The sequence below is a fragment of the Ziziphus jujuba genome, chromosome 2 (genome assembly GCF_031755915.1).
Source record: "Ziziphus jujuba cultivar Dongzao chromosome 2, ASM3175591v1".
NCBI classification, from domain to species: Eukaryota; Viridiplantae; Streptophyta; class Magnoliopsida; order Rosales; family Rhamnaceae; genus Ziziphus; species Ziziphus jujuba.
Window position 1 is genome coordinate 3,616,874 of NC_083380.1, and position 12,681 is coordinate 3,629,554.

Sequence of the window (12,681 nt, forward strand, 5' to 3'; positions counted from 1 at the left end):
TATTGATCACACACAATTTCGCCCTCCTCTACTCCTATGAGATATTGGTTCTGCTTTCTATTAAATAGATGCAAAGTTTAAACAGAAAAAATGAATCTATAGAGCTTTCACCAAAAACCAAGTGTGTCATCAGCAAAATTAAAAATTTCTCTTGGCCTATATAACAGAAAATGGAAACTTAGTAGTGAAGAATGAAGAACGAAGTGTGTCAGCATTAAATACAGTACTATTGTTATTATGTTGAAAAAAATATTTGTGCTACCTTTTTTTAAAAAAAAAAAAAAAATTGCTAAGCAAAAATAAAAAATACAAATTATTTGTATAAAAATGTAATTTTATTATATGAAAAAATAATTTTGAACATCCTTTTGAAATGTTTGTCCAAAAATAAATAAAATGGCTATCATCAACATTTATTTGGAAAAAGAAAAGGGATAAAATCAAAGAAAAATATATCCTAAAAAGATAAAAAATGAAATTGATAAAATATGTATATATATATATATATATTTGATATTGATTTGTGTTGAGCATAATATGCATAATATGCATATTTATTTATTTATTTATTATTATTATTATTATTTTCTGAAAAAGCATAATATGCAGATTATACAATTTAGGTTTACGGATCTTCCCCTTCATTTTAAATTTATTGGAAATGTAAAATTTTTAATAAGTTGGGCTAAAATTCGGGCATATATAAGCTTAAAGCTCAAGCCCAATATTTAGCTGACCCTGATATGTCAAGACCCAACCCAATCGAACAAGCTAGAAGTTAAGTGGGGAGAGAGTGAAGCGTGTGAAATAATAATTATCATAATTTGAAGTTTGAAAAACCAACGGTAAGAAAATTTAAATTTCGTAACGGTAATATTTTTTTTTCCTTGGTTTTTAGCCCTTAATATTATTATAATTAATTATTATGTAGACATTGTGAACCTCAAATCCTTGTCTTTTACTCTCTCCCGATCGAAAAAAAAAAAAAAAAAAAAAAAAAAAGAAGAAGAAGAAGAAGAAGAAAAGGAGAAGCTGTGGGAAGAAGAGAGATTGTTGAAGAAGACGAGGCGATGGGATTGGCCGGTTTCTGCAACTCCATCACCGATCCCAAAAGAAATTGGGTAAGACAGGGACTCTTCTCACTCTCTTATTTCTGCCATGCAATCTATGTTTGTTGTGCCTGCAATGTTGTTAGGTCGTGCCTCTTGTTAGTTTAAATTGGTTGCCAAGTGAGTTCTTTTCTTCTGTATGATACCAGCTTTTGGAAAAAAAAAAAAAAAAAAAAAGAAAAAAAATTATTGGTAGATTATGGAAGTTTTACGATGCCTCTGCAGAATAGCTATTATGGACAATGTTGGATATATTATTACCTGGATGATGTGCATGAATGTAGGATGCATTTGCTTAGATGTCAAGATTATTTATTTTATAGTGATTTTTTATTATGTCCTTCTTGATTTTGTTTTTCATAGCTCTTTTGATTAAGTTAGGAACTTTTTTTTCTTCTTACTTTCTTTTGGAATTTTAACTCTTGATTTTGTTGTTCATATTCCCACACAAGAATATCATACTTGCCAAACCCCCCAGATGGTGTCTGCTATATTGAGGTTTCTCCATCCTTTTTCTCTTTTTATATTTTGAAGAGTGAACTGTTGTTAGTTTAATGTATACCATGGTTCAATCCACCTAGTCGTCTTTAATTCTCAGTTGTTGCCTTTATATATAGAGATGGGGTAACTAGTGTGAAGATCAGAAAGGCATTTGAAAAGACTTGGGATTGTTTAACTCCAGAGAAAGTGTGAATTTTCGTTGGCAGGGAGAGCAAGTTACCTTCATGCATGCCTAATGTGTGCTCACTTTGCAAAGGAATAGGTAATTTTGCTTGTCGTTTTGTACTTTATTCTCAATTGATCAAAATCTTTGACCTCTCAAAAACTAAGATTCTTCTATTTATTAGTCGTGTAGTCAGCTTCAAAAACTGTTAGTTATAGCCTATGTGACATTTGCATTTGATTTTGCAAATGGGCTGGAAGAATGCAGCATACAATTACTTTTTTACTTCCCCTGTATAGCATGTAGCACAGTTAACTAGTTACATATCGTTTTCCAGTGTTAAGTCTGTTTCAATATTGAAAGTATCTTATCTACATGCCATTTACATTGTTATCAATATCATTCTCTTTCCCTAATCATTTAGTTATCTTGTTGGACTATTTATATATGTCTGTTTTATTTTTTCAAAAGTAAGTCTATTTGAAGATATAGTCCTTGCTCAAATATAACCTGTCTGTGTCAACTATAACCTGTCTGTGTACATCGAGTATTAAAGGAGGTGGAGTAAAATTTGTGAGCAAGGACAGGGAAACTGCATATAATAAATTGACATTTTTTACAAGACTGCGCAAATTATAGGTGTCTTCCAAGCATGTGGATGCCAATGGTATTCTCATATGCGCATAAAAATTGAATGCAATAGGAGATTGTGGGGTTCAATCATAAGGTCCTACTGCCATGACCTTACAAGTTATCCTCATAGTTCTTATGTTCGGATTTTTCTCTTAGAACTTATATATTTGCATGATAGACTTGCTTACCTGCACATGTACATGGTTTTGCATGATAATCTTTTTTTATTATTTCTGCAGTTATTAAAGTCGGTCATTCTTTTTAATTTTATTTTATTTTATTTCTGCAGTTATTGCAGTTGGTCTTTGACTTCCCTTTCTACACAATAGAAGACTTTTCATGGATGTTAAATAAGAAAATGTGAGGGGGTGTATAATTGTTGTAAAGCAAGGTTGAGTCCTGCTATGATAACTCTTGTTAATAAAAAAGATGATGAAATTTTTGGTGTTTGGAAGAAGAGAATCGAACGGGGATTGCCCGAGATTCTCTTCCCACTTGTGTGGGTTTGTGTGTCGTGTGTGTGTCTCTCTTCTTGTCTCTCATTTGCTTCCTTTCCCTTCGAATATTTCCCTCTCAAATTTCTCTCTGTTTCTATCTCTGCATTTTTCTTTTTCCTGCTTTTCCCTCTCCTCTTTCTCTATGCTTTCTCTCAACCTTCTTTCTCTATTTGGTTTTTCCTTTATTTTCTCTTTTTTGTTATCTCTTTACGTTTTCTAACTGCTTTTTCTTTATAATACTTCTTTTCCATTTTTTCCTCTCTATTTTCTTTCTCGACACCATCTACTTTCTCTTTTTGTTTTCTACTCTCTTTCTTTTTTAACTTTCTCTTACTGCTGTTTTTTCTCTCCACTTTTGTTTCTATTTTTCTTTTACTAATTTCTCTGTGCTCTTCATCTCTAGTTTACTTTCAAAGCGATGTTATTGCCTAGGTAAATTACTTATTCCACATGCTATCAATGCTTACGAAATATGTCCTTAAAAAATTAAATGTAAAAAAAAAAAAAAAAAAAAAAAAAAAAAAAAGAGGCTATGCTAACTATGCTATTATTATAATATATACAAAAAAAAAAAACATAAAATAAAATGAAATGAAATGAAATATATGGAAGAACAAACCAGTAAAAAAAAAAAAAAAAAGAAATTAGTAAGATAGGCATTTAAGTAAATTAGTAAGATAGGCATATAGAACCACACACAAAAAAATTAATAATAATAATAATAGAAAGACAAGTTAAGAAAACGTAAAGAAACTCAAAAACCTACCTAAATTAAGAAATTAAAAATATTGTGGTATTGTTTTTAAACTAATATTGCTAAATTTTAATATATTGTTGTTTTTTCAATAAAAAAATTTAATATATTCTCTATTAATAGTATATTTTTAGATTTTAATATAATTAAAAAACTTAAAAAGTTAAAAAGAACTTCAGGTAATAATTATTTAGAAAATAGTATTAAAAATACTTAAACGAGTACATATTTAATATTTAAGTATTTTAATTTAATTTATTCTAGTACTATTTAAAAAACTATTAGATATTGATGTCATCTCATAAAACTTAAATGTAACTACAAACTAAAATTTACCTTAAAAAACATGAAACTAAAATTAATTACTTCATAAATAAATATAGTAATGGATGAAAGACTTACTATTATTAATTACTATATAAACTATAAATATGAAACTAAAATTTACATTGAAAAACAGTTGTTTAGCATAAAAAAATATAGAAAAGAAAATTTAGAAATAGATTAGAAAAGATTAAGGACATAGTCCTAATGGATGAAAAACTTAAAAGTAATTTGATAGCTTGTGGAATGAATAATTTATTTTTATGGCAATAGTCAAATGGAGTAAGTAGCTAGAATAAAGAGTTAAAAAAGTGGAGGTAGAAAGTTGAAAAGATAATATGAGATTAGAAATATATGGAGAAAAGTCATGCAAAGTGTAGAGATAGTTTTTAGAGGAAGAAAGTGGTAAAAGGTGCAAGATGAGCAGAAAGAAATGTAAATAAGAGAGAAATTAAAAGAGAAAGTAGAGATAAAATATAAATAGGGAAAATGTTGTGGGGAAAAAGGTAAAAGAGAGGATGGAGTGGATAAAAGTAGAGACAAAAAGACAAAATGCTGGAAGTATAGAAATGGGGGGAGAAAATAGAGAGAAAAATGGAAAGAGAAAAATAGAGAGAAAGGGGGGGAGTTTTTGCCTTTTTTTTTTTTTTTAAGCATAACTACTTTGTTTTATTCATTTGTAATAAATTCAATTTCAATAATTACATTTTATTTTTGTCTTTCACGTATTAGATACATTTCCTTCACTATTGTTACATAATCAAGCTAGCATTCAATTTTCAAAATCTATTTAGAAGACCTTGATCTAATGGCTATCATATAATTTTTCTTTTTCCTGATGAATTAATGGTTATAAACACCACCTAAATTTATCAATAAGAAATGCATTGTCAAAAGGCCTAGTTTGAGGAGGGAAGACTATTAAATATGTAAGTCACAAACCATTTATTGAATTAAAACATATAATGCGTTCTCGTGAAAAAGAAGGTTACTTCATACACAAGAGGGCTATTGGAAATAAGCTCATAGGGAAAGGTCAGAGCAACTTCCCATAATAAAAGGATAAAAATAAAAAATAAAAAGTTAAATTTAATGAGCTCATTTAGTGACTTTCGAGGCAGAATTGCATATGATAATCTAAATATATAAGATTACACTTGGGAGTATAGATGGAATTTATATGTTGTTTTTGAACCATATATATGTTGGTATTAAAATTGCCTTCAAATTTTCATTCTAAATCCCAATATTTGTTTAGGCATCATTATCTCGCCAATAAATAAACTCTCTTTGTCATAAACGATTCATTGACTTTAGCTAATTGGGTGATAATTTGCACTGCTACTATAAGTGGGAAAAAAAAAGGCAAAATACTTTTTTCAACAAAGTTGGTACTTAAAATGTAAACGATAGTTTATACTCATTAAGCTTCTTTTAAAAACCAAAAAATGTAATCCAATATTCTTCATTCCCCTGTTTCATATCTCAAAAAAGGTCTTCCTTTTATATTTCTTAAAATTTTACCATTTAGAACTCTGTATCTAGCTGTTTGTAAATAAACTCTCTTTGTCATAAACGATTCATTGACTTTAGCTAATTGGGTGACAATTTGCACTGCTACTATAAGGGGGAAAAAAAAAAGGCAAAATACTTTTTTCAACAAAGTTGGTACTTAAAATGTAAATGATAGTTTATACTCATTAAGCTTCTTTTAAAAACCAAAAAATGTAATCCAATATTCTTCATTCCCCTGTTTCATATCTCAAAAAAGGTCTTCCTTTTATATTTCTTAAAATTTTACCATTTAGAACTCTGTATCTAGCTGTTTGTTGTGTCAAAATATTTATATGTATTTCTATTTTCCTTTGGTCAACGTAAAAAAATACACATGATGCGGAACTTTTTTATAAGATTCTTTATTTGAAGATGATTGCAATGGAAGGAAATAAATAAATGATAAATAAAAGCAAAAACAAAAACAAAAAAACAGCCCATCATCAGGAAGTAAAGGTGAAGAGATCTGATACTGGTGTTGACTTTCAACAAGTTAGAAGAGTACTGCAACTCAGTTAACCATGGAAGCTTGCTCACAATCCCACTCAATTCTGAACCCTCCACCATTGAAAGATCAACGCCATTCGGAACAAGTTGCCTCAGAGAGACAAGACCCAAAACCCATTCAACATCTTCAACGAGCAATCTCCATTCCAAATCTCAGTAACCACCAATTACAAGAGAATGCAGATGTGGGTTATGGAGATCAACTGCAATAACAGCTCCTGCATTGCTATCCCAGCTTATTCCCCAGCATTGAAAACGGTTGCTTCCTTTCCAAGAAAAAAGCTGGTTTTCAGGATCATGAAGACGGTTCTTGAAGTCTATAAGAGCTTCTCTGTCTGAGTCCAAGCAATTCATCAACTATGCATCAGTTTTAGAAAGAAAATGTCCTGTTACTATAAAGCAGAGAATCGGTAACCTTATGATCGTTGCCATCAAAGGTCCAACCTTTTTATGCCAGAAAGTATTGATGAAATTTCAATATAAAGTATTGATGAAATTTCAATATAAACTGGCTTTTGGTAAAGAGGAAGAAGATACTTTTATTTCATATTATAAGATCAGAGAAATAGTTAATTAATGACAATAAGAGCGGGGGAAAAGGTAAAGACACTTATTAACCAACAAAAAGATGAGAAATATAAAAGTTGAAATCAATGGGGAAGTGAGGACTTATTTGTGGAAGCAAATGAGTCCTTTTTGTAAGTCAATGAAGGAAGCTGCAGAGAAAGTCATGATTATGCAGTTGCTGAAAATCTATGTAGTATAACATTGACTATCGGAATTTTTTATTTTTGTTGAACCACACGGGCTTTGATATTCATATTAGTCTTTGCATAGTAATATTATTCATTGTACTAAAGAAATTGGGTTTTACAGTATGTGATATATGTTACTCATAAAATTGCATAGAACTTCAGAAAAGATAAACATAAAAAGTTTGCTGTCAACATATGATATCTAAAAGAATGTAATTTCTGAAAACGTAGCATGATGCAAGTTCATAACCGGTTTCAAGTGAGTTTTGACCATTAATAAGGCTATTGAGCAACTGAAAAGATGGTCTAAGTGATGGTCTGAGTAGAGACTCAACTTAAGCTAAGTGAGTTTAGAAGGTGATTTGTCCCAAGTTTTACACTTTTTACAAATCATAACGAAAAGCTTCTTAGGCATAATACAGCTATTATGGTTTCCATTTGAAATGCTGGACATAATGCAGATAAGAGGGTTGAATTCAGTAACTGTAATAGAACCTTGCTTAACTTGTTTTCTTCAATTCTTCTTCCTTGCCCTGTGTTTCATGGAAAACAAGCAGCAATTTTTCGCAGTTTTAATTGCTTTACTGTAGGAGACTTTGTGCTGACCTTTCTTCTTGTTTTTCTATTTTCCATTTTGTTGTTCTAACCGGATGATGATCTCTTGGCCAACAAAAGGAAAAACGAAAAAAGCTTTTCTAATTGCTTACCATTACAGTTTTGAAGCTACGAAAATTGTAACTAGTATTTGAGCTTCCTTTTTGTTCTTTCCTCTTGTATTTTCCACAATTTCATATAAAAATATAAAGTTAAAATAACAAGACAAAGAACAAACAAGATGCAGAAAAGTAAAAAACTCATTCCTATGAATTAAAGGCATCCATGCCTTTCCATCTTATTCATTCATATTTAGATTCCTTGACATGCAATTTCAATAAGTAAATACAGCTAAAAGATCAATCAGTAGAACCACAATCTTCACTAGTAAAATTATATTTTAAAAAAAATAAAAATAAAAATATATCTTCACTGTTGATGCCCTCTGTTCCTCTTCTGTATGGTTCTATGTTTCAACCATAAATATAGTATTCTTTCCAGCACTACATCTACCGCACCAAAATAGGCTTCTCTCAAACATTTCCTCATAGCCAATATTATATAAGGAACCAGAATTCCTGCTGCAAATCCCAATCCAATGCTCAAATAAAACCATTGATCAACAAAACTGTCACCACTATTGTTATCCTTGGGAGTAGTCCAACCGCTATCTGAATCTTCTTCATCATCACCAGGACACTTTACAGCAAGTGGAGTCCCACAAAGGCCAAGGTTTCCAGCAAAAGAAGGAGCATCAAAAGTTGACAGATGATCTGAATAAGGGATCCTTCCAGATAAGTTATTCTTTGACAAATTCAGGAAACCCAAAAATGAGAGCAATCCCAAACTTCGAGGAATAACACCTGAAAACTCATTGCTTGAGAGATCAAGCGACGACAATTGCTTCAACTCTGAAATGCTCTCAGGAATGTATCCACTTATATGGTTTCTAGACAAGTTCATGACCACCAAACCCAACAGTTTTGTTATCTCAATAGGAAGACCTCCACTCAAATTATTTCCTGAGAGATCTAGGCTGGTTAGAAGGGAGAGGGTCTTGGTGTACGTTCTAAACTGTCCTTCCAAATTTACAACAAAATTTTCTTTGTAGTAGCCACCCCTAGTCCCGTACAAGAGATAATGGTCGAATGTCCCATAAAATAGATAATGGTTACTGTTTTGGACTTGTGACATGGCTTTGAAATCTCCAAAGCTAGCAGGAATACTGCCATTCAGCTGATTCTCTGCCAGGTCCAGGACTTGTAATGAGCTTAAATTCGATAGCACTGATGGAAGTTCTCCTGAAAATGAATTAGACCTTAAGCTAAGAATTCTTAGACTTTTGAAGCCTTTCCCAAACCACGGTGGTATTCTACCCATTATCCTGTTATATCCAAGATCCAGTGTCTCCAAACTAGATAAGTTCAGGAAAGATATTGGGAGATATCCAGAGAGCTTGTTGTCACTTAGGTGCAAGGTTTGAAGCTCCTTTAATCGACCCAGGGATTCAGGAATTTTCCCAAATAAATTGTTCATACTGAGGTCTAATGCTGTTAGGAAAGAACAATTTCCAATGCTTGATGGAATACTTCCTGTTAAGTTGTTTCTCGAAAGATCAATGACTAAAAGATGACGATTATTAGCTATAGAAACTGGGATTTCTCCATTTATATGGTTGTCAGAAAGAGAGAGGACATAAAAATCATAACTCATGTTCTTCGGAATAGTACCAGAAAATTTATTTTTGGATAGATCAAGAAATTTAATGTTGTCACTTGGGATAGGAATGGACCCACTGAAGAAGTTTAAGCTGAAATCAACCACTGCAAATGAAGCTAAGCTTAATGGACTCGACAGGTGACCTTCTAATTGATTATGGGAAACATTCAACAATATTAAGTTGGAGGAACGTTCCCAAAACCAGTAGGGCATGGAACCGGTGATGCTAGCATTTGAGAAATCTAAATTAGTGACTTCCTTTTGTGACTTTAGCCAAGCAGGAAATGCAGGACCCAAATGGCATGAACCCATTTGAATATGCCAGACTTGGAATGGGGGAACCCAATTGGAACTGACATTCAAGGTGAAAGAGTTAAAAGATAGAAGTAAATGTTTTAGCTTACCTTGCTTTAAAAAATGTTTTTCAGTAACTAAACCAGTCAAATGATTGGAGGAAACATCAAAAAATATCAACTCAGAAAGCTGTCCCAAACTTTCTGGAAGAGTTCCATTTAGTTCATTCCCTCCTAGCCATAATACAGAAAGATTTTGCAGTAAACCTAAAGAAGCTGGGATGGGACCATGAAGAGAGTTATAGAGCAAACGAAGTTCAACAAGATTCTTGAGCTGACCTAGCCATTCGGGCAATTTACCAACCAGGTGATTATTTGACAAATCCAAGTACTGTAGACTAGGCAGTGGTTTCCTAGAGAGACAATCTGTTCCTTCAAGGACTTCGGGTAAAGTACCAGTCACGTTATTATTTGATATATCAAAATGCATCAGGTTGCAAAGTTTTCCAATAGAGCTTGGAATCTCACCCTCAACATGATTTCCAGGAAGATTTAAGCGAGTGAGAAATGTCATGTTTCCAAGGGAAGCAGGAAGTTTCCCATGTAGACTATTGGATGCAATATCAAGGACATGTATCTTCTCCCATCTTCCCCTCAATAGTTGATGACAACTTCCAGTGAGGTTATCATTACCAGCAAGATATAAAAACTGCAAATTAGGCAGCTCACTAAAACCAAGAGGAATTCTTCCAAACAAACCATTGTTACTTAAATCCAAAGTAACGAGGGAGCTGATATTGACAAGCCAATCAGGTACTTTTGAATTGAATTTGTTAAAACTAAGATCTAGGGAAACAAGTGAAGATATGTTTACAAAAGCAGGAGTTGGAATGGTAACAGATAAGCTACAAGACGATAGGTGCAGCTTAGTTAAGGATGGGAGTTTGTTTAGTGTCCTAATCCAGTCTGATCCTACCATTGAAAGATTAACTCCATTCATCACAAGATGTTCTAAAGAGACAAGACCTGTCACCCACTCAAGATTATCAACATATGAACTCCAAGACTCAACATCAAGATACTGCAAGCCAGAGAGGTTCCCTAGAGTTAGAGGAATTGCACCACTAAACCCAGCATTTGAGAGATTTAAATATTGCAAATTTTTCAAAGATCCCAAAAATTCAGGAATTTTGTTGCCATCAAATGTGTTCAAACTTAAGTCCAAATGCCTCAAGGACTTGAGTTTTGTTAATGAAGGCCTAATTTCCCCACTGACGTTCCAGAATCCGTACCTGCTAGAAGAATGAAAACGTTGTGGATATGGATTATGGAGATCAACTGCAATAACAGCTCCTGTATTGCTTTCACAGCTTATTCCCCACCATTGACAGCAGTTGCTTCCCTTCCATGAAGAAAGCCGGTTTTCAGGATCATAAAGGCCATTCTTGAAGTCAAGAAGAGCTTCTTGGTCCGACTCCAAGCAATTCATCAACAGAGCATCGGTGTTAGGACAAAACCCTCCTGTTATTATTATAAAGCAGATAACAAGTATCATTAATGGAACCCCTGCAGTAACTATTTCCATCTAACCTTTATGCCAAAAACTATAAACAAATTTCAATGCAAACTGTGTTTTGGTGAAGAACAATCTCCAACTAACAGAAAGATGAAAGAAATAGAAAATCTGTGAGGACTCTCTTGTGATAATTATGCAAAACAAGAAAGAAAAAAAAAATGAAAAAAAAAAGAGGAGATTTATCAGACAAGTAGGTAGGAAAAATCTTTCAGCTGACACGAGCGACTCGGGCGAGCAAAAGGTTTAAAATTGGGTTAAATACGCTTTACCTCTCAACTATTACACCTTTTGCAACATGGTAGTTGTAGTTATTTATGGATGAAAAGTTGGTGGTAACAATTAAAAATTCATATAAGCACCATGTGACCCATTGCTATTCCAATAAATTGATTTTTCAGTCTTACGTACGTGAATGGTGGGGACAAAGACTAAGGACACAATACAGACTTTCCGGGAAAGTATGTCTTTTTACAACGTCAATGTGATGAAAATGCAATGCGTGTCTAACTTGATATTGAAATACGAATCATTTTATCCTTGGCTTTTTTTTCTTTTTTTTTTTTTTTTTTTTTTTGTGGTTATTTTTTTTAAAAAACAAATTTGGCTTTCTTTGGTGGGGGAAGTCACTGGCAGCTTAAAAAAAAAATTAAAAAAAAATTAAAAAAAAAATAAAAAAAAACCCATAATATAACTTGCTTCTAGCAAGCCGTATTACTTGTTTAGTAAGGCACTACAAATTGTCAGGAAACAACGTTCAAATTTTCTAATTGACTTGTTGCAAATTTTTTTTTTTCCAAGAAGGCATACTTTGATTATTACATTTTGGCATATGTAGCTGGAAGTTAGATTACAGTAATCCCAATGAATGTTAATATTCAACATCTCTTTTCACATTTTAATTCAAGAATCTAACATTGATTCCATAAACTTAACTATAATATTAACTCCTTTAAATCTTACGAAGAACACATGTATTGATGGTTACTGAATGATATAGTATAAAATAATTTTGTTTACATTAATTCAACTCAATTTGCATTATATTTCAAATTTTAAATTGATCATAAAAAAGGTAGCTATAGATACCAGAATGGCAGATTTAAAGCACACACTCACAGCCAGTCTCTCCAAAAGTCATAATGTTAGCTGAAACTCCATTTGCATTTACTAGTTTTAGGCTCCAAACTCAAATGGGGAAATATTCCTCTTCCAAGTGACTTATGAAATATAATAAAGTTGTTCGCATTGAGGCCAACGCCTCGTAGCCTTGTGGCCAAGTTACCTAAAATGGTGTTCTCGGTCCTGCGTTCGAGTGTCGGCAACATATATATATATACATAATAATAATAATAATCTCTATGAGGTATTTCAAAATACCTCTGTTTTTAAATTTTACAAAAAACATAAACGAAAAGCCTGAAGTAATTCTATCCTTTTTTTTTTTTTTTTTTATCCTCCAAAGATTTCAGCGCACGTGTGGTGATGAGGTCACGCAAACGTGCGGTCACCGAGCACGTGAATCAAATATGTTCGTGTTGGTTCCCACGCGGCTTACAAGCGCGTGTCATAGCATCTTCTTCCACAGATTACCGTTAATTACCCGCCATTAAATAACGGTCTTTTTCATTGTCATTTCCGATCCGGTGTCGTTTCAACTACAGTTAGTGGGTTCTTTGTTAATCCCTACTATTTGCTTTCTTTA

The 12,681-nt window shown here is 32.5% G+C and overlaps 1 protein-coding gene and 1 long non-coding RNA gene across 3 annotated transcripts; one reads left to right on the top strand and one right to left on the bottom strand.

Annotated features, from left to right (window-relative positions):
- The first annotated feature begins 948 nt into the window (after window positions 1-948).
- Window positions 949-3,548, top strand: LOC132800484 (uncharacterized). 2 transcript variants are annotated; one of them, XR_009635605.1, is made up of 4 exons: window positions 949-1,121; window positions 1,562-1,607; window positions 1,727-1,872; window positions 2,696-3,548. It is a non-coding gene; the product is annotated as an uncharacterized LOC132800484 (long non-coding RNA). The 2 variants fall into 2 exon arrangements; XR_009635606.1 differs by lacking the exon at window positions 1,562-1,607.
- Window positions 3,549-7,660: 4,112 nt separating this feature from the next.
- LOC107417691 (receptor-like protein EIX2) lies at window positions 7,661-11,246 on the bottom strand. Its single transcript, XM_016026326.4, has one exon. The coding sequence runs from the start codon at window positions 10,986-10,988 to the stop codon at window positions 7,821-7,823; it is 3,168 nt and encodes a 1,055-aa protein (XP_015881812.3). The 5' UTR covers window positions 10,989-11,246; the 3' UTR covers window positions 7,661-7,820.
- Between the last annotated feature and the right edge of the window lie 1,435 nt (window positions 11,247-12,681).

What these genes read in the sequence shown, in the direction of transcription:
- LOC107417691 (XM_016026326.4), bottom strand. Translation starts at nt 10,988, where the DNA reads ATGGAAATAGTTACTGCAGGGGTTCCATTAATGATACTTGTTATCTGC.